Source organism: Oncorhynchus nerka, linkage group LG26 (genome assembly GCF_034236695.1).
Source record: "Oncorhynchus nerka isolate Pitt River linkage group LG26, Oner_Uvic_2.0, whole genome shotgun sequence".
Taxonomy (NCBI): domain Eukaryota; kingdom Metazoa; phylum Chordata; class Actinopteri; order Salmoniformes; family Salmonidae; genus Oncorhynchus; species Oncorhynchus nerka.
This window is the reverse complement of record NC_088421.1, coordinates 48,496,002-48,519,666: the sequence shown is the minus strand read 5'-3', so window position 1 is coordinate 48,519,666 and position 23,665 is coordinate 48,496,002. Positions and strand designations below refer to the sequence as shown.

General features: G+C 40.2%; 1 protein-coding gene across 1 annotated transcript in view; it reads left to right on the top strand.

Moving 5' to 3' along the window:
• Positions 1 to 4,555: 4,555 nt before the first annotated feature.
• LOC115127941 (xylosyltransferase 1-like) overlaps positions 4,556 to 23,665 on the top strand; it is a 65,549-nt gene continuing 46,439 nt past the window's right edge. The window contains exon 1 of the mRNA XM_065010842.1: positions 4,556 to 4,938. Within this exon, the coding sequence (XP_064866914.1) occupies positions 4,660 to 4,938 (279 nt within the window). The 5' untranslated portion in view covers positions 4,556 to 4,659. The remainder of the gene's footprint in view (positions 4,939 to 23,665) is intronic.

The following is a 23,665-nucleotide window of genomic DNA, read 5'->3' as shown; positions in this document are numbered from 1 at the left end:
CTTTCTAGTTGTGGTATTCAGCATGTTAATCTCTTTCTAGTTGTGTGGTATTCACCATGTTCTTCTCTTTCTAGTTGTGTGGTATTCACCATGTTAATCTCGTTCTAGTTGTGTGGTATTCACCATATTAATCTCTTTCTAGTTGTGTGGTATTCACCATGTTAATCTCTTTCTAGTTGTGTGGTATTCACCATGTTAATCTCTTTCTAGTTGTGTGGTATTCACCATGTTAATCTCTTTCTAGTTGTGTGGTATTCACCATGTTAATCTCTTTCTAGTTGTGTGGTATTCACCATGTTAATCTCTTTCTAGTTGTGTGGTATTCACCATGTTAATCTCTTTCTAGTTGTGTGGTATTCACCATGTTAATCTCTTTCTAGTTGTGTGGTATTCACCATGTTAATCTCGTTCTAGTTGTGTGGTATTCACCATATTAATCTCTTTCTAGTTGTGTGGTATTCACCATGTTAATCTCTTTCTAGTTGTGTGGTATTCACCATGTTCTTCTCTTTCTAGTTGTGTGGTATTCACCATGTTAATCTCTTTCTAGTTGTGGTATTCAGCATGTTAATCTCTTTCTAGTTGTGTGGTATTCACCATGTTCTTCTCTTTCTAGTTGTGTGGTATTCACCATGTTAATCTCGTTCTAGTTGTGTGGTATTCACCATATTAATCTCTTTCTAGTTGTGTGGTATTCACCATGTTCTTCTCTTTCTAGTTGTGTGGTATTCACCATGTTAATCCCGTTCTAGTTGTGTGGTATTCACCATATTAATCTCTTTCTAGTTGTGTGGTATTCACCATGTTAATCTCTTTCTAGTTTATTATTGTCCGGTATTATTGATAACTTTATTATTGATAACTTTATTATTGTCCGGTATTATTGATAACTTTATTATTGATAACTTTATTATTGATAACTTTATTATTGATAACTTTATTATTGTCTGTAATTAATTATTGATAACGTTATTATTGTCCGGTATTATTGATAACCTTATTATTGTCCGGTATTATTGATAACCTTATTATTGTCCGGTATTATTGATAATTTTATTATTGATAACCTAAGTATCATCCGTTACTATTGATTATTTTTTTATTGATAACTTTATTATTGATAACTTTATTATTGATTAATTTATTATTGATAACTTTATTATTGATTAATTTATTATTGATTACTTTAGTATTGTCCGGTATTATTGATAACCTTATTATTGTCCGGTATTATTGATTACTTTATTATTGATAACTTTATTATTGATTCATTTATTATTGATTCATTTATTATTGTCCGGTATTATTGATTACTTTATTATTGATTAATTTATTATTGATTAATTTATTATTGATTAATTTATTATTGTCCGGTATTATTGATAACTTTATTATTGATTAATTTATTATTGATTTATTTATTATTCTCCGGTATTATTGATTAATTTATTATTGTCCGGTATTATTAATAACTTTATTATTGATTACCTTATTTTTGTCCGGTATTATTGATAAAAAATGTATTGTCCGGTATTATTGATAACTTTATTATTGATAACTTTATTATTGATAAATGTATTATTGATTAATTTATTATTGTCTGTTATTATATTTACTTTATTATTGATTAATTTATTATTGATTAATTTATTATTGTCCGGTATTATTGATAAAAAATGTATTGTCCGGTATTATTGATAACTTTATTATTGATAACTTTATTATTGATAAATTTATTATTGTCTGTTATTATATTTACTTTATTATTGATAATTTATTATTGATTACCTTATTTTTGTCTTTATTATTGTATTGTCCGGTATTATTGATAACTTTATTATTGATAACTTTATTATTGATAAATGTATTATTGATTAATTTATTATTGTCTGTTATTATATTTACTTTATTATTGCACCCCGCACCTCTCTGATTCAGAGGGGTTAAATGTGGAAGACATATTTGGGTTGAATGCATTCAGTTGTACAGCTGACTAGGTGTCACCTTCCCCATTACATGGAAATCAATTAAGTTGTTTACTGTAGTTGATGTTTCACTACATCCATGGACTCACACACACACACACACACGACTGGACTCGCCGAGTAGTCGTTGACTGGTCCTGGTTGGGTCACACTAGAGTCACATAAAGGACTCTATAGTGTGGACACATAATACTCCCACACACTGAACACACACACACATTGAACAGAAAACACACTTTAAACAGGTGTGTGTGTGTGTGTGTGTGTGTGTGTGTGTGTGTGTGTGTGTGTCATGCTCACATCAACACAGTCTGAACAGAAATGCTTCAGAGAAAATTCCTGATAACAATCCTAACTACCCATTTGTAAAGTCCCTTTTCCAGTCAAAATACAACATTTCAAATGAAGTGCATACTAGCTTCTAAAGAGTGAGCCTCGGCAAATGTCATCTGAATGATTTATCCCAGTTCAGTGCTACTGTAGGTAACCAACCGACCGCCAACCCGCCCCAGCATACTTGTTTATGAAACATTTATCACTTCAGTCATTCATTAATTGAACGATAAAAGCATGACGTGTTTTATTATGTCTGTTTGGTTAGGGATTGATTGTTCAGTTCAGTGATTGGATAAACTAGTGAGTCACAGAGTCCCAAAGGGCACCCTAGACCCTACACCTTCCCTTATGGGGGAATAGGGTGCCATTGTTAGGGAATAGGGTGCCATTTATACATATATATAAGTTGAATAGGAACTGAAGGTGTGTATATATGCATGTTCTATTTCTGTTATTACACTGTGATGGTTTGGGTGAGATGGAGGGATCGGAGGGAGGGATCGGAGGGAGGGATCGGAGGCGGAGGGATCGGAGGGAGGGATCGGAGGGAGGGATCGGAGGAGGGATCGGAGGGAGGGATCGGAGGCGGAGGGATCGGAGGGAGGGATCGGAGGGAGGGATCGGAGGGAGGGATCGGAGGCGGAGGGATCGGAGGGAGGAGGAGGGAGGGATCGGAGGGGAGGGATCGGAGGGAGGGATCGGAGGGATCGGAGGGAGGGATCGGAGGGGAGGGATCGGAGGGAGGGATCGGAGGGGAGGGATCGGAGGGAGGGATCGGAGGCGGAGGGATCGGAGGGAGGGATCGGAGGGAGGGATCGGAGGGAGGGATCGGAGGGATCGGAGGGAGGGATCGGAGGGAGGGATCGGTAGGAGGGAGGGATCGGAGGGAGGGATCGGAGGGAGGGATCGGAGGAGGGATTTAGGGAGGGATATTTAACTAGGGATCGGTGGGAGGGATCGGAGGGAGGGATCACTGGGGGAGGGAGGGATCGGAGGGACAGTGAAGGATTATTATATATATTTATATTTAACTAGGCAAGTCAGTTAAGAACTAATTCTTATTTACAATGAAGGCCAACTCCAGACAACACTGGGCCAGTTGTGCACTGCCCTATGTGACCCCCAATCACGGTCAGATGTGATACAGCCTGGATTTGAACCAGGGACTGTAGTGACACCTCTTACACTGAGATGCAGTGTCTTAGACCGCTGCACCATTCAGGAGCCTTGATTGATTGCACCGCCCTATGTGACCCCCAATCACGGTCAGATGTGATACAGCCTGGATTTGAACCAGGGACTGTAGTGACACCTCTTACACTGAGATGCAGTGTCTTAGACCGCTGCGCCACTCAGGAGCCTTGATTGAGGGAGAGATGAGAGGGAAGGGGTACAGAGAGAGAGAGTGAGGCAGGAATGGGGGGATGAATGGAGGGGAGGTTGTACTCTGTGTCATCCTACCTAGTAGAAGGAGTATGCCGCATGTTATCAGATCAGCAGAGCTTTGGCTCTTTATTTTGGAAAAATAATAAGTTATTTTGGAAAAAAGACAAGCTCCTCTTCTTGTCTTTCCAGTTAGTGGTTGAGTTGTTTGTTATTTGTTTTCTTGGTGTTCTGCCTCTCAGCACAGAGAGACTCCCAGTAGGAGTCAAACCAGGTTAACTATGGAAAACACAGGCCACATGGGTCTCCCCTCTCTTGCCCTTCTCTCTCCTCCTCCCTTTCCCCCTCTATCTCGCTCTCACCCTAGATCATACACACACACACAGATAACTTGGAGAGTTCCAGTGAGATACATTGGAGAGTTCCATGTTTGGCATGAGTCCTCAGATCCTCAAAAGGTTCTACAACTGCACCATCGAGAGCATCCTGGGTTGCATCACTGCCTGGTATTGCAACTGCTCGGCCTCCGATCGCAAGGCACTACAGAGGGTAGTACGAACGGCCCAGTACATCACTGGGGCCATGCTTCCTGCCATCCAGGACCTCTATACCAGGCGGTGTCAGAGGAAGGGCTGGAACAAAAACCTGCTGTCCAGCACCAGTAGCAGGCTGATCCCTGGTCTAAACTAGACGTTTAAATAGGAGGTCATGTATGAACAACACCACAAGAGTGCGCAGTGTCCTCTCTCTTAGTCTTCCTCTTTCTCCTCATCTCAAACCTCAGCCAAACCCCCCCCCCCCCCCACCCTTCTCTCGCTCTCTAGTCCCTGCCAGTAGCTCCAATCCATAGACGCAGGCGGCGCTGAAACCCTCTCAGCCACCCCTGCTGTCAGCGCTTACCCGACGGGGGCAGCTCGCAGCTTGAGATCCGAGAGAGAGAGGGAGAGTGAGAAATATGGTGGGCAATATGTGCGGTCGCAAGCTGGCTCGCCGCTCCAAATCAGCGCTGATAGTCGCGCTGACAGTTCTCCTGGTTCAGACGCTGATCGTGTGGAACTTTAGTACCCTGGATACCGGGGAAGAAGCGGGCGAAGGTGCCAATAGTAGGCGGGAGAAGAGGGACCAAGTCGGGGGCATCCACAAAGCCTACAGGCAGTACCCCCGGAGCGGGCTGCCAAAGAGGCATCACCAACCTCCGCTTGGGAAAACGGCTGTCCGACACAAGCAACAACCGGTAAGAGTAGGGAGCGAATTTATGTCTGCCTATTATTTAGTCATTTTAACGACGATTAAAAAAAGATAACGACTAGCGTGATTACCATTCATTTGATATGCTACCATCCTCCACTACGCGTGGTTTATTGTATTGTATTGTAGGGTAGGAAGGCTGGAATTGTTGTCATCAGACGAAGCAAGAAGTCCGCGTGTATTTGGATGACAAAGATGTTGCTTAGCTGTTGTTACCCATAGATGTTGATAAACTGGTGTAAACTAACCACTCTTTAGAAATGACCGTGGTATATTAGACTAGTGTGATAATGGACCACGGGAGAGCGTGAGAGAGCGACACCGTTAATCGGATAGGTCTACTTTAATGTAGAGTTGGTTTCTATTGGTAACGCGCTCTTACGCTGCTTTTACGTCTGACCTGTGGCAGTTTTCTAGTGACCAGCCAGTCTATTACTGCGGGCTACTGTCGGGCGCTATCAGTATGTGTGTGTGTGTGTCTGGTGCAGTCTCTGATACAGTGGTAGACTCGTGGGTGGGATAATATAGCCACAGACAGGCTTAGGTGGGAGTTTAAAGATTAATTTAGAGAGAAAGAGAGAGAGAAGGAGGGATAGAGGTCTGTCTGAAAGACCGAGTGTGTGCGTACGTGCGTGCCTGTGTATGTATTTAGTAGCGCACGTGTACACTTCCTCTCTATGGTTTTCACAGGATACAAAAGTTGTCCCAAACTCCAGAGAACTGACGGTGATTTTGTAATGACGGCCATTTATTTTCATCTCCTCCTTGTCTTCCTCCCGTTTATTTTGTCTATATTTGATAACAGAGTGCATGGTTGTTAAGTAGTGTTTTATGTCCTTGTGCATATCTAGGCTACTGTTGAAAGAGAGTGTGTGTGTGTGTGTGTGTGTGTGTGTGTGTGTGTGTGTGTGTGTGTGTGTGTGTGTGTGTGTGTGTGTGTGTGTGTGTGTGTGTGTGTGTGTGTGTAGAGAGAATGCTGATGATAGAGGATTGTGACACGTCTCCTGTCTCCTCGACCTGATGCCATTATTACATGCTGGTCCATATCTATCAGATGATGTGTTATACTGTATGGTTACTGGTCTATATCTATCAGATGATGTGTTATACTGTATGGTTACTGGTCTATATCTATCAGAATCAGATGATGTGTTATACTGTATGGTTACTGGTCTATATCTATCAGATGATGTGTTATACTGTATGGTTACTGGTCTATATCTATCAGATGATGTGTTATACTGTATGGTTACTGGTCTATATCTATCAGATGATGTGTTATACTGTATGGTTACTGGTCTATATCTATCAGATGATGTGTTATACTGTATGGTTACTGGTCTATATCTATCAGATGATGTGTTATACTGTATGGTTACTGGTCCATATCTATCAGAATGATGATGATGTGTTATACTGTATGGTTACTGGTCTATATCTATCAGATGATGTGTTATACTGTATGGTTACTGGTCTATATCTATCAGATGATGTGTTATACTGTATGGTTACTGGTCTATATCTATCAGATGATGTGTTATACTGTATGGTTACTGGTCTATATCTATCAGATGATGTGTTATACTGTATGGTTACTGGTCTATATCTATCAGATGATGATGTTATACTGTATGGTTACTGGTCTATATCTATCAGATGATGATGTTATACTGTATGGTTACTGGTCTATATCTATCAGATGATGTGTTATACTGTATGGTTACTGGTCTATATCTATCAGATGATGTGTTATACTGTATGGTTACTGGTCTATATCTATCAGATGATGTGTTATACTGTATGGTTACTGGTCCATATCTATCAGAATCAGATGATGTGTTATACTGTATGGTTACTGGTCTATATCTATCAGATGATGTGTTATACTGTATGGTTACTGGTCTATATCTATCAGATGATGTGTTATACTGTATGGTTACTGGTCCATATCTATCAGAATCAGATGATGTGTTATACTGTATGGTTACTGGTCTATATCTATCAGATGATGTGTTATACTGTATGGTTACTGGTCTATATCTATCAGATGATGTGTTATACTGTATGGTTACTGGTCTATATCTATCAGATGATGTGTTATACTGTATGGTTACTGGTCTATATCTATCAGAATCAGATGATGTGTTATACTGTATGGTTACTGGTCTATATCTATCAGAATCAGATGATGTGTTATACTGTATGGTTACTGGTCTATATCTATCAGAATCAGATGATGTGTTATACTGTATTTACTGGTCTATATCTTAAATGATGTGTATATATATGGTTACTGGTCTATATCTATGATGTGTGTTATGATGTGTGTTACTGTGTATGTGTGTGGTCTATATCTATCAGAATCAGTGTTATACTGTATGGTTACTGGTCCATATCTATGATGATGTGTTATACTCCCATGGTTACTGGTCTATATCTAACAGATGATGTGTTATACTGTATGGTTACTGGTCTATATCTATCAGAATCAGATGATGTGTTATACTGTATGGTTACTGGTCCATATCTATCAGAATCAGATGATGTGTTATACTGTATGGTTACTGGTCTATATCTATCAGAATCAGATGATGTGTTATACTGTATGGTTACTGGTCCATATCTATCAGATGATGTGTTATACTGTATGGTTACTGGTCTATATCTATCAGATGAGAAGGAGAGATACTGTATGGTTACTGGTCTATATCTATCAGATGATGTGTTATACTGTATGGTTACTGGTCTATATCTATCAGATGATGTGTTATACTGTATGGTTACTGGTCTATATCTATCAGAATCAGATGATGTGTTATACTGTATGGTTACTGGTCCATATCTATCAGATGATGTGTTATACTGTATGGTTACTGGTCTAGATCTAGATGATGGATACTAGGAGAGAAAGGAGATCTATCTATCAGAGGATCAGATGATGTGTTATACTGTAGGTTACTGGTCTATATCTATCAGAGAGATGGAGAGTTATACTGGATGGTTACTGGTCTATATCTAAGATGATGTGTTATACTGTATGGTTACTGGTCTATCTATCAGATGATGTTTTAAAAACAATGTATGGTTACTGGTCCATATCTATCAGATGATGTGTTATACTGCACTGGTTACTGGTCTATCATCAGTGATGTGTTATACTGTTAAGGTCTATATCTATATCACCTCCATGGTTACTGGTCTATATCTATCAGATGATGTGTTATACTGTATGGTTACTGGTCTATATCTATCAGAATCAGATGATGTGTTATACTGTATGGTTACTGGTCTATATCTATCAGGACAAGATGTGTTATACCTATGTGAGAATGCTGGTCTATATCTATCAGATGATGCATTATACTGTATGGTTACTGGTCTATATCTATCAGAATCAGATGATGTGTTATACTGTATGGTTACTGGTCTATATCTATCAGAATCAGATGATGTGTTATACTGTATGGTTACAATGGTCATATCTATCAGAATCATGATGTCCTGGTTACTGATCTATCAACAGATGATGTGTTATACTGTATGGTTACTGGTCCATATCTATAGAATCAGATGATGTCACCCATACTGTATGGTTACTGGTCTATACTCAATCATCAAGTCAGATGATGACACATACTGTATGGTTACTGGTCTATATCTATCAGAATCAGAGATGGCCTATACTGAGGGTTACTGGTCTATATCTATCAGATGATGTGTTATACTGTAAAATTACTGGTCTATATCTATCAGATGATGTGTTATACTGTATGGATGATTATACTATCAGATGATGTGTTATAGCTGATGGTTACTGGTCCATATCTATCAGATGATGTGTTATACTTTTATGTTACTGGTCTATATCTATCAGAGATGTGTTATACTGAATGGTTACTGTCCATATCTATCAGACAGATGATGTGATACTGAATGGTTACTGGTCTATATCTATCAGATGATGTGTTATACTGTATGGTTACTGGTCTATATCTACCAAATGATGTGTTATACTGTATGGATGCACTGGTCTAGATCTATCCTGATGATGTGTTATACTGTATGGTTACTGGTCTATATCTATCAGATGATGCTCTCCAGAGGGTAGTGAGTTACTGGTCCATATCTATCAGGGGGCAGACTGATGTGTTATCCAGGACACCTATCACCAGATGATGTTATAGGATGGCCTATAAAGATGATGTGTGGACATCAACCACCTGAACCATTCTGCCTGTTTTTAAATGTGTGTATCATCCAGAAGTGTGAGTGTCAGTACAGGTGCATCAAAGCTGAGACCGAGAGACTGGTGACAGCTTCTATCTCAAGGCCACTTGTAGATCTGTTTTTACAGCCATCACTAACATTGAGTGGCTGATGCCAACATGTCATTGACCTAACTCCAGCCAGAGGAATAATGAGAGAGGAGAGGGAAATGAGAAAGAGAGAGAGTAGCCAGAGGAAACAATGAGAGAGATATAATGAGAGAGAGGAGACATTATTCATCTCAGATGCATATGTATATACTGTAGAGAGATCATCGAGAGAGAGAGAGAGAGAGAGCATTCTTATGTCACTAGCCACTTTAACTATGCCACTTTGTTTACTTTGTCTAGAGAGACTCATCTCATATGTATATAGAGAGGGAGAGAGATACCAGAGAGAGTATGCTGCTCTGTAGGAGATCACTCATTCATATATCCTTATGTAATAGGGGCTTCCTGATCCCCTTGTTTCTAAAGACAGTAGTTTTGGAATTGTTAGTAGATACTGTCCAATGGTTATCATGCATTGTATAAAGCACAAGCATTTCCAATAATACCATTAACATATAAATATATGTATGTCCAAATAAAATTTGATTTATTTATTTGATATAAATAGATCATGTCCAATATTACCATATTATATGTATATATATAAATAGATAATGTCCAATATTACCATATACATGTATATATATAAATAGATGATGTCCATTATTACCATATACATATATATATATAAATAGATAATGTCCAATATTACCATATTATATATATATATATATAAATAGATAATGTCCAATATTACCATATACAGGTATATATATAAATAGATGATGTCCAATAATACCATATATATATATATATATAAATAGATAATGTCCATTATTACCATATACAGGTATATATATAAATAGATAATGTCCATTATTACCATATACATATATATATATAAATAGATAATGTCCAATAATACCATATATATATATATATAAATAGATAATGTCCATTATTACCATATACATATATATATATAAATAGATAATGTCCAATAATACCATATATATATATATATATAAAATAGATAATGTCCAATATTACCATATACATGTATATATATAAATAGATAATGTCCAATATTACCATATACATGTATATATATAAATAGATAATGTCCATTATTACCATATACATGTATATATATAAATAGATAATGTCCATTATTACCATATACATGTATATATATAAATAGATAATGTCCATTATTAATACATGTATATATATAAATAGATAATGTCCATTATTACCATATACATATATATATAGATAATGTCCATTATTACCATATACATGTATATATATAAATAGATAATGTCCATTATTACCATATACATGTATATATATAAATAGATAATGTCCATTATTACCATATACATGTATATATATAAATAGATCATGTCCATTATTACCATATACATGTATATATAAATAGATAATGTCCATTATTACCATATACATGTATATATATAAATAGATAATGTCCATTATTACCATATACATGTATATATATAAATAGATAATGTCCATTATTACCATATATATACATAAATAGATCATGTCCATTATTACCATATATATACATAAATAGATCATGTCCAATAATACCATAGATATATAAATAGATAATGTCCAATAATACCATATATATAAATAGATAATGTCCAATAATACCAGGTATATATAAATAGATAATGTCCATTATTACCATATACAGGTATATATATAAATAGATCATGTCCAATATTACCATGTATATATAAATAGATACTGTCCATTATTACCAAACACAGCTCTGTAAAAAATTAAGAGACCACTGTTTCTCTGGTTTTACTATTTATAGGTATGTGTTTGGGTAAAATTAACATTTCTGTTTTATTCTATAAACTACTGACAACATTTCTAACAAATTCCAAACAAAAAATATTGTAATTTAGAGCATTTATTTGCAGAGAATGACAACTGGTCAAAATAAAATAAAAATATGCAGTGTTGTCAGACCTCGAATAATGCCACGAAAATAAGTTCATATTCATTTTTAAACAACACAATACTAATGTTTTAACTTAGGAAGAGTTCAGAAATCAATATTTGGTGGAATAACCCTGATTTTCAATCACAGCTTTCCTGCATCTTGGCATGCTCTCCACCAGTCTTTCACATTGATGTTGGGGGACTTTATGCCTCCTGGCAGCAAAAAGTCAAGCAGCTCAGCTTTGTTTGATGGCTTGTGTCCATCCATCTTCCTCTTGATCACATTCTAGAGGTTTTCAATGGGGTTCAGGTCTGGAGATTGGGCTGGCCATGACAGGGTCTTGATCTGGTGGTTTTCAATGGGGTTCAGGTCTGGAGATTGGGCTGGCCATGACAGGGTCTTGATCTGGTGGTTTTCAATGGGGTTCAGGTCTGGGAGATTGGGCTGGCCATGACAGGGTCTTGATCTGGTGGTTTTCAATGGGGTTCAGGTCTGGAGATTGGGCTGGCTATGACAGGGTCTTGATCTGGTGGTCCTCCATCCACACCTTGATGGACCTGGCTGTGTGGCATGGAGCATTGTCCTGCTGGAAGAACCAATCCTCAGAGTTGGGGAACATTGTCAGAGCAGAAGGAAGCACATTTTCTTCCAGGACAACCTTGTACGTGGCTTGATTCATGCGTCCTTCACAAAGACAAATCTGCATGATTCCAGCCTTGCTGAAGCACCCCCAGATCATCACCAATCCTCCACCAAATTACACAGTGGGTGTGAGACATTGTGGCTTGTAGGCCTCTCCAGGTCTCGCACCCACTGTGACATTTTTGAGATAATATAATTTTTGAGATAATATACGACAATTACTTGAAACAATTGAACATTATGAAACATCGAAGATGCCAGGTCTGGTCTTCATAGCAGATTTTGAAAAGGCATTTGATAAAGTACGACTAGAATTGAAATATTAATGCCCGGATTACTTTAATTTTAGTGAATCTCTTATACAATGGGTTAAAGTTATGTACAGCAACCCCAAATGTAAAATAGTAAATAATGGTTACTTCTCAAAATGCATTGAGCTTTTAAGAGGAGTAAAACAAGGCTGTCCGTTGTCTCCATATCTGTTTATTATGGCCATTGAAATGCCAGCTATTAAAATGAGATCCAACAAGAACATCAAGGGGATAGAAACTAAAGTGTCAATGTATGTTGATGACTCTAGTTTATTCTTAAATCCTCAATCTGGATCCCTGTACAGTCTCAATCTGGATCCCTGTACAGTCTCAATCTGGATCCTTGTACAGTCTCAATCTGGATCCCTGTACAGTCTCAATCTGGATCCCTGTACAGTCTCAATCTGGATCCCTGTACAGTCTCAATCTGGATCCTTGTACAGTCTCAATCTGGATCCCTGTACAGTCTCAATCTGGATCCCTGTACAGTCTCAATCTGGATCCCTGTACAGTCTCAATCTGGATCCCTGTACAGTCTCAATCTGGATCCCTGTACAGTCTCAATCTGGATCCCTGTACAGTCTCAATCTGGATCCCTGTACAGTCTCATTCTGGATCCCTGTACAGTCTCAATCTGGATCCCTGTACAGTCTCAATCTGGATCCCTGTACAGTCTCAATCTGGATCCCTGTACAGTCTCATTCTGGATCCCTGTACAGTCTCAATCTGGATCCCTGTACAGTCTCAATCTGGATCCCTGTACAGTCTCAATCTGGATCCCTGTATCCCTGGATCCCTGTACAGTCTCAATCTGGATCCCTGTACAGTCTCACAGTCTCTCAATCTGGATCCCTGTACAGTCTCAATCTGGATCCTGTACAGTCTCAATCTGGATCCCTGTACAGTCTCAATCTGGATCCCTGTACAGTCTCAATCTGGATCCCTGTACAGTCTCAATCTGGATCCCTGTACAGTCTCAATCTGGATCCCTGTACAGTCTCAATCTGGATCCCTGTACAGTCTCAATCTGGATCCCTGTACAGTCTCATTCTGGATCCCTGTACAGTCTCAATCTGGATCCCTGTACAGTCTCAATCTGGATCCCTGTACAGTCTCAATCTGGATCCCTGTACAGTCTCAATCTGGATCCCTGTACAGTCTCAATCTGGATCCCTGTACAGTCTCAATCTGGATCCCTGTACAGTCTCAATCTGGATCCCTGTACAGTCTCAATCTGGATCCCTGTACAGTCTCAATCTGGATCCCTGTACAGTCTCAATCTGGATCCCTGTACAGTCTCAATCTGGATCCCTGTACAGTCTCAATCTGGATCCCTGTACAGTCTCAATCTGGATCCCTGTACAGTCTCAATCTGGATCCCTGTACAGTCTCAATCTGGATCCCTGTACAGTCTCAATCTGGATCCCTGTACAGTCTCAATCTGGATCCCTGTACAGTCTCAATCTGGATCCCTGTACAGTCTCAATCTGGATCCCTGTACAGTCTCAATCTGGATCCCTGTACAGTCTCAATCTGGATCCCTGTACAGTCTCAATCTGGATCCCTGTACAGTCTCAATCTGGATCCCTGTACAGTCTCAATCTGGATCCCTGTACAGTCTCAATCTGGATCCCTGTACAGTCTCAATCTGGATCCCTGTACAGTCTCAATCTGGATCCCTGTACAGTCTCAATCTGGATCCCTGTACAGTCTCAATCTGGATCCCTGTACAGTCTCAATCTGGATCCCTGTACAGTCTCAATCTGGATCCCTGTACAGTCTCAATCTGGATCCCTGTACAGTCTCAATCTGGATCACAGTCTCAATCTGGATCCCTGTACAGTCTCAATCTGGATCCCTGTACAGTCTCAATCTGGATCCCTGTACAGTCTCAATCTGGATCCCTGTACAGTCTCAATCTGGATCCCTGTACAGTCTCAATCTGGATCCCTGTACAGTCTCAATCTGGATCCCTGTACAGTCTCATTCTGGATCCCTGTACAGCCTCAATCTGGATCCATGTACAGTCTCAATCTGGATACCTGTACAGTCTCAATCTGGATCCCTGTACAGTCTCAATCTGGATCCCTGTACAGTCTCATTCTGGATCCCTGTACAGTCTCATTCTGGATCCCTGTACAGTCTCATTCTGGATCCCTGTACAGTCTCATTCTGGATCCCTGTACAGTCTCAATCTGGATCCCTGTACAGTCTCAATCTGGATCCCTGTACAGTCTCAATCTGGATCCCTGTACAGTCTCAATCTGGATCCCTGTACAGTCTCAATCTGGATCCCTGTACAGTCTCAATCTGGATCCATCTGGAAAAATCCATCTGGAAAAATCACATTGATTCATTCTTTGGTCCGCACAGTTTACTTACTTACTTACTAATGACACTGCCTATTCCAGATGACTCATTTTGTAATGAGCAAAAAATATTTCCTAAAATCATTCAATATTAATGCTTTAAACCTTTCACTAAAAGCTTCACTCATACATAAATTATACTTAAACCCAAAATGGTTCTCCAGGAGATTATTAAGAAAGTTGCTCTTTTGCCTTCAAGCAGATTACAACTTCTCATTTCTGACTAATTGAAAATGATATTTTGTTTAAAGTATCACCCTTTCTTAAACGAGCCGTACAAAGCTGGGTACAATTTCAGTTTTATCCTCCTGAAAACAAATATTACAACAAATGTAATGGTTAAACTCATATATACTGATTTAATTAAAAAATCATTCTAACATTTTAATGGTATTATATTTATTAAAGATATTATGAATAGAAACGGAGGAGTTATGTCACATATGCAGCTATCGAAAATATATGGGAATATCTGCTCAAATTAGTCTATGGTGATAGGTGGGATGGGCTGGGAGTGGCTGAGGGGTGGTCTATGGTGATAGGTGGGATGGGCTGGGAGTGGCTGAGGGGTGGTCTATGGTGATAGGTGGGATGGGCTGGGAGTGGCTGAGGGGTGGTCTGATAGGGGGATGGGCTGGGAGTGGCTGAGGGGTGGTCTATGGTGATAGGTGGGATGGGCTGGGAGTGGCTGAGGGGTGGTCTATGGTGATAGGGATGGGATGGGCTGGGGGTGGTCTATGGTGATAGAGGGATGGGCTGGGAGTGGCTGAGGGGTGGTCTATGGTGATAGGTGGGATGGGCTGGGAGTGGCTGAGGGGTGGTCTATGGTGATAGGTGGGATGGGCTGGGAGTGGCTGAGGGGTGGTCTATGGTGATAGGTGGGATGGGCTGGGAGTGGCTGAGGGGTGGTCTATGGTGATAGGTGGGATGGGCTGGGAGTGGCTGAGGGGTGGTCTATGGTGATAGGTGGGATGGGCTGGGAGTGGCTGAGGGGTGGTCTATGGTGATAGGTGGGATGGGCTGGGAGTGGCTGAGGGGTGGTCTGTGGTGATAGGTGGGATGGGCTGGGAGTGGCTGAGGGGTGGTCTATGGTGATAGGTGGGATGGGCTGGGAGTGGCTGAGGGGTGGTCTATGGTGATAGGTGGGATGGGCTGGGAGTGGCTGAGGGGTGGTCTATGGTGATAGGTGGGATGGGCTGGGAGTGGCTGAGGGGTGGTCTATGGTGATAGGTGGGATGGGCTGGGAGTGGCTGAGGGGTGGTCTATGGTGATAGGTGGGATGGGCTGGGAGTGGTCTATGGTGATAGGTGGGATGGGCTGGGAGTGGCTGAGGGGTGGTCTATGGTGATAGGTGGGATGGGCTGGGAGTGGTCTATGGTGATAGGTGGGATGGGCTGGGAGTGGCTGAGGGGTGGTCTATGGTGATAGGTGGGATGGGCTGAGAGTGGCTGAGGGGTGGTCTATGGTGATAGGTGGGATGGGCTGGGAGTGGCTGAGGGGTGGTCTATGGTGATAGGTGGGATGGGCTGGGAGTGGTCTATGGTGATAGGTGGGATGGGCTGGGAGTGGCTGAGGGGTGGTCTATGGTGATAGGTGGGATGGGCTGGGAGTGGCTGAGGGGTGGTCTATGGTGATAGGTGGGATGGGCTGGGAGTGGCTGAGGGGTGGTCTATGGTGATAGGTGGGATGGGCTGGGAGTGGTCTATGGTGATAGGTGGGATGGGCTGGGAGTGGCTGAGGGGTGGTCTATGGTGATAGGTGGGATGGGCTGGGAGTGGCTGAGGGGTGGTCTATGGTGATAGGTGGGATGGGCTGGGAGTGGCTGAGGGTTGGTCTATGGTGATAGGTGGGATGGGCTGGGAGTGGCTGAGGGGTGGTCTATGGTGATAGGTGGGATGGGCTGAGGGGGCGGGATTTAAGAGCTGATGTTCGGTAATGTATTAGTTTTATGTGACTGATTTATATAAACGTACCATGTATGTAAAATGTATGTATATGTAGCAGGAAAGCTGTATAAAGAAGAAGATATTTCTCCTCTGCAGAGGGGTGGTGGTGGAGGGGTTAAATAACATTATCAATGACTTCTTTTGATTTGTATTCTCCTATTGAGTTTCAAGTGGTGTAGAGAGCCCGCGTTGCTGCGTGTAGCGAGTGTGTTACCCAGCAGAGCAATGTGTGTGTGTGTGTGTGTGTGTCCGTACCTGGTTCAGTCAAAGCTGCAACTGTAACTCAGGGAAAATAAACACAAACACAGTCACACACACACACACACGCACACACACACACAGTCACACACACACACACACACACACACACACACACACACACACACACACACACACACACACACACACACACACACACACACACACACACAACAGTCACACACAAATACACAGTCACACACATACAGTCACATACACACAAACACAGTCACACACACACAAACACAGCCACACACACAATCACACACACAGTCACATTAATGCCACCTCTGTTTTTGTGTGTGTGTATGTATGTGTGTATATGTATGTATGTGTGTGTATGTATGTATGTGTGTATAGGTGTTCCCTCCCAGCATAGGAAGGTATGGTGACCGCAAGGCAGAGCATTTAATTACATTAGCCCAAGCTGGTTGGTCCATAACACAACTCTCACATTCATTCACTGCTGTCTCTGAGGAACACACACACACACACACACACACACACACACACACACACACACACACACACACACACACACACACACACACACACACACACACACACACACACACACACACACACACACACACACACACACACACACACACACACACACACATTGATCTGCAGTAAGTGAAGTGGATTTACACCCGGTAACAGCATAAAGGGAATTCCGTCATGGCTCCCTGATCTACAGAAATGCATAATTATGGATATAAATGTCATTCTCTTCATGGGGATGTATCCTAAATGAGTACAACATAGTAGAAATGTACAATATGCTCCTCTTTGCATAGTTGGGTTTTATTCTACACACTGGTTATGTTTTTGAATGAGCTCCGTCACAAAGACCAACTTTGGTTGGTCAAGCCCTGACCAAATCTGAACCAATAATAGACGTCTATATTTCACAAGTTTAGACATTAAAGTACACAAGAGTAGAACTCAGTACAGTAGAGTACAGAACAGTACAGAACAGTAGAGTACAGAACAGTAGAGTACAGAACAGTAGAGTACAGTAGAGAACAGTACAGAACAGTAGAGTACAGTAGAGTACAGTAGAGTAGAGTACAGTAGAGTACAGAACAGAACTGAAGAGTACAGAACAGAAGAGTACAGTAGAGTACAGTAGAGTACAGTACAGAACAGACCAGTAGAGTACAGAACAGTAGAGTAGAGAACAGTACAGAACAGACCAGTAGAGTACAGAACAGTAGAGTAGAGAACAGAACAGTAGAGTACAGAACAGTAGAGTACAGAACAGTAGAGTACAGTAGAGAACAGAACAGTAGAGTACAGTAGAGTACAGAACAGTAGAGTACAGTAGAGTACAGTACAGAAAAGACCAGTAGAGTACAGAACAGTAGAGTACAGAACAGTAGAGTACAGTAGAGTACAGAACAGTAGAGTACAGTAGAGTACAGTAGAGTACAGTACAGAACAGACCAGTAGAGTACAGAACAGAAGAGTACAGTAGAGTACAGTAGAGTACAGTACAGACCAGTAGAGTACAGAACAGTAGAGTAGAGAACAGTACAGAATAGTACAGAACAGTAGAGTACAGAACAGACCAGTAGAGTACAGAACAGTAGAGTAGAGAACAGAACAGTAGAGTACAGAACAGTAGAGTACAGAACAGTAGAGTAGAGAACAGTACAGAACAGTACAGAACAGTAGAGTACAGAACAGACCAGTAGAGTACAGAACAGTAGAGTAGAGAACAGAACAGTAGAGTACAGAACAGTAGAGTACAGAACAGTAGAGTACAGTAGAGAACAGAACAGTAGAGTACAGTAGAGTACAGAACAGTAGAGTACAGTAGAGTACAGTAGAGTACAGTACAGTACAGAACAGTAGAGTACAGAACAGTAGAGTACAGAACAGTAGAGTACAGAACAGTAGAGTACAGTAGAGTACAGAACAGTAGAGTACAGAACAGTAGAGTACAGTAGAGAACAGAACAGTAGAGTACAGAACAGTAGAGTACAGAACAGTAGAGTAGAGTACAGAACAGTAGAGTAGAGTACAGAACAGAAGAGTACAGTAGAGTACAGTAGAGTACAGTACAGAACAGTAGAGTACAGTAGAGTACAGAACAGTAGAGTACAGAACAGTAGAGTACAGAACAGTAGAGTACAGTAGAGTACAGAACAGTAGAGTACAGAACAATAGAGTACAGTAGAGTACAGAACAGAACTGAAGAGTACAGTACAGTAGAGTACAGTAGAGTACAGTACAGTAGAGTACAGAACAGAACTGAAGAGTACAGAACAGAAGAGTACAGTAGAGTACAGTACAGAACAGACCAGTAGAGTACAGAACAGTAGAGTAGAGAACAGTACAGAACAGACCAGTAGAGTACAGAACAGTAGAGTAGAGAACAGAACAGTAGAGTACAGAACAGTAGAGTACAGAACAGTAGAGTACAGTAGAGAACAGAACAGTAGAGTACAGTAGAGTACAGTAGAGTACAGTACAGAACAGACCAGTAGAGTACAGAACAGTAGAGTAGAGAACAGTACAGAACAGTACAGAACAGTAGAGTACAGAACAGACCAGTAGAGTACAGAACAGTAGAGTAGAGAACAGAACAGTAGAGTACAGAACAGTAGAGTACAGTAGAGAACAGAACAGTAGAGTACAGTAGAGTACAGAACAGTAGAGTACAGTAGAGTACAGTACAGAACAGACCAGTAGAGTACAGAACAGTAGAGTAGAGAACAGAACAGAAGAGTACAGTAGAGTACAGTAGAGTACAGTACAGAACAGTAGAGTACAGTAGAGTACAGAACAGTAGAGTACAGAACAGTAGAGTACAGTAGAGTACAGAACAGTAGAGTACAGAACAGTAGAGTACAGTAGAGAACAGAACAGTAGAGTACAGAACAGTAGAGTACAGAACAGTAGAGTAGAGTACAGAACAGTAGAGTAGAGTACAGAACAGAAGAGTACAGTAGAGTACAGAACAGTAGAGTACAGTAGAGTACAGAACAGTAGAGTACAGAACAGTAGAGTACAGTAGAGAACAGAACAGTAGAGTACAGAACAGTAGAGTACAGAACAGTAGAGTAGAGTACAGAACAGTAGAGTAGAGTACAGAACAGAAGAGTACAGTAGAGTACAGTAGAGTACAGTACAGAACAGTAGAGTACAGTAGAGTACAGAACAGTAGAGTACAGAACAGTAGAGTACAGTAGAGTACAGAACAGTAGAGTACAGTACAGTAGAGTACAGTAGAGTACAGTACAGTAGAGTACAGAACAGAACTGAAGAGTACAGAACAGAAGAGTACAGTAGAGTACAGTACAGAACAGACCAGTAGAGTACAGAACAGTAGAGTAGAGAACAGTAGAGTACAGAACAGTAGAGTACAGTAAAGTACAGTAGAGTACAGAACAGTAGAGAACAGAACAGTAGAGAACAGAACAGTAGAGAACAGAACAGTAGAGAACAGAACAGTAGAGTACAGTAGAGAACAGAACAGTAGAGTACAGAACAGTAGAGTACAGAACAGTAGAGTACAGTAGAGTACAGAACAGACCAGTAGAGTACAGAACAGTAGAGTAGAGAACAGAACAGAAGAGTACAGTAGAGAACAGAACAGTAGAGTACAGAACAGTAGAGTAGAGTACAGAACAGAAGAGTACAGTAGAGAACAGAACAGTAGAGTACAGAACAGTAGAGTAGAGAACAGAACAGTAGAGTACAGAATAGTAGAGTACAGAACAGTAGAGTACAGTAAAGTACAGTAGAGAACAGAACAGTAGAGTACAGAACAGAACTGAAGAGTAAAGTACAGTAGAGAACAGAACAGTAGAGTACAGAACAGAACTGAAGAGTAAAGTACAGTAGAGAACAGAACAGTAGAGTACAGAACAGAACTGAAGAGTAAAGTACAGTAGAGTACAGAACAGAACTGAAGAGTAAAGTACAGTAGAGAACAGAACAGTGGAGTACAGAACAGTAGAGTACAGTAAAGTACAGTAGAGAACAGAACAGTAGAGTACAGAACAGTACAGTACAGAACAGTAGAGTACAGAACAGAACTGAAGAGTAAAGTACAGTAGAGAACAGTAAAGTACAGTAGAGAACAGAACAGTGGAGTACAGTACAGAACAGAAGAGTACAGTAGAGTATAGTTCAGTTCAGTACAGTATAGTTCAGTAGAGGATAGTTCAGTTCAGTAGAGGATAGTTCAGTAGAGGATAGTTCAGTAGAGGATAGTTCAGTAGAGGATAGTTCAGTAGAGGATAGTTCAGTAGAGAATAGTTCAGTAGAGAATAGTTCAGTAGAGAATAGTTCAGTACAGTAGAGGATAGTTCAGTTCAGTAGAGAATAGTTCAGTAGAGGATAGTTCAGTAGAGGATAGTTCAGTAGAGAATAGTTCAGTTCAGTAGAGGATAGTTCAGTAGAGAATAGTTCAGTACAGTAGAGGATAGTTCAGTAGAGGATAGTTCAGTTCAGTAGAGGATAGTTCAGTTCAGTAGAGGATAGTTCAGTAGAGAATAGTTCAGTAGAGAATAGTTCAGTACAGTAGAGAATAGTTCAGTACAGTAGAGGATAGTTCAGTAGAGGATAGTTCAGTACAGTAGAGGATAGTTCAGTAGAGGATAGTTCAGTAGTAGAGGATAGTTCAGTAGAGGATAGTTCAGTAGAGGATAGTTCAGTAGAGAATAGTTCAGTAGAGAATAGTTCAGTTCAGTAGAGGATAGTTCAGTAGAGGATAGTTCAGTAGAGAATAGTTCAGTTCAGTAGAGGATAGTTCAGTAGAGAATAGTTCAGTACAGTAGAGGATAGTTCAGTAGAGGATAGTTCAGTACAGTAGAGAATAGTTCAGTAGAGAATAGTTCAGTACAGTAGAGGATAGTTCAGTAGAGGATAGTTCAGTACAGTAGAGAATAGTTCAGTACAGTAGAGGATAGTTCAGTAGAGAATAGTTCAGTACAGTAGAGGATAGTTCAGTAGAGGATAGTTCAGTACAGTAGAGGATAGTTCAGTAGAGGATAGTTCAGTAGAGAATAGTTCAGTTCAGTAGAGTATAGTTCAGTACAGTAGAGGATAGTTCAGTAGAGGATAGTTCAGTAGAGGATAGTTCAGTTCAGTAGAGGATAGTTCAGTAGAGGATAGTTCAGTAGAGGATAGTTCAGTAGAGAATAGTTCAGTACAGTAGAGGATAGTTCAGTAGAGGATAGTTCAGTAGAGAATAGTTCAGTAGAGAATAGTTCAGTACAGTAGAGGATAGTTCAGTAGAGGATAGTTCAGTAGAGAATAGTTCAGTAGAGAATAGTTCAGTACAGTAGAGGATAGTTCAGTTCAGTAGAGAATAGTTCAGTAGAGGATAGTTCAGTAGAGGATAGTTCAGTAGAGAATAGTTCAGTTCAGTAGAGGATAGTTCAGTAGAGAATAGTTCAGTACAGTAGAGGATAGTTCAGTAGAGGATAGTTCAGTAGAGGATAGTTCAGTACAGTAGAGGATAGTTCAGTAGAGGATAGTTCAGTAGAGAATAGTTCAGTTCAGTAGAGTATAGTTCAGTACAGTAGAGAATAGTTTAGTTCAGTAGAGGATAGTTCAGTAGAGAATAGTTCAGTAGAGAATAGTTCAGTACAGTAGAGGATAGTTCAGTTCAGTAGAGAATAGTTCAGTAGAGGATAGTTCAGTAGAGGATAGTTCAGTAGAGGATAGTTCAGTAGAGAATAGTTCAGTACAGTAGAGAATAGTTCAGTACAGTAGAGAATAGTTCAGTACAGTAGAGGATAGTTCAGTAGAGAATAGTTCAGTACAGTAGAGGATAGTTCAGTTCAGTAGAGAATAGTTCAGTACAGTAGAGAATAGTTCAGTACAGTAGAGGATAGTTCAGTAGAGGATAGTTCAGTAGAGGATAGTTCAGTAGAGAATAGTTCAGTACAGTAGAGAATAGTTCAGTACAGTAGAGAATAGTTCAGTACAGTAGAGGATAGTTCAGTAGAGAATAGTTCAGTACAGTAGAGGATAGTTCAGTAGAGGATAGTTCAGTAGAGAATAGTTCAGTACAGTAGAGGATAGTTCAGTAGAGGATAGTTCAGTAGAGGATAGTTCAGTAGAGGATAGTTCAGTAGAGGATAGTTCAGTAGAGAATAGTTCAGTACAGTAGAGGATAGTTCAGTACAGTAGAGGATAGTTCAGTAGAGGATAGTTCAGTAGAGGATAGTTCAGTAGAGGATAGTTCAGTAGAGGATAGTTCAGTAGAGGATAGTTCAGTAGAGAATAGTTCAGTACAGTAGAGAATAGTTCAGTACAGTAGAGAATAGTTCAGTACAGTAGAGGATAGTTCAGTAGAGAATAGTTCAGTACAGTAGAGGATAGTTCAGTAGAGGATAGTTCAGTAGAGAATAGTTCAGTACAGTAGAGGATAGTTCAGTAGAGGATAGTTCAGTAGAGGATAGTTCAGTAGAGGATAGTTCAGTAGAGGATAGTTCAGTAGAGAATAGTTCAGTACAGTAGAGGATAGTTCAGTACAGTAGAGGATAGTTCAGTAGAGGATAGTTCAGTAGAGGATAGTTCAGTAGAGGATAGTTCAGTAGAGAATAGTTCAGTTCAGTAGAGGATAGTTCAGTACAGTAGAGGATAGTTCAGTAGAGGATAGTTCAGTACAGTAGAGGATAGTTCAGTACAGTAGAGAATAGTTCAGTACAGTAGAGAATAGTTCAGTTCAGTAGAGGATAGTTCAGTAGAGAATAGTTCAGTTCAATAGAGGATAGTTCAGTAGAGGATAGTTCAGTATAGTAGAGGATAGTTCAGTTCAATAGAGGATAGTTCAGTAGAGGATAGTTCAGTAGAGGATAGTGCAGTACAGTAGAGGATAGTTCAGTAGAGAATAGTTCAGTACAGTAGAGAATAGTTCAGTTCAG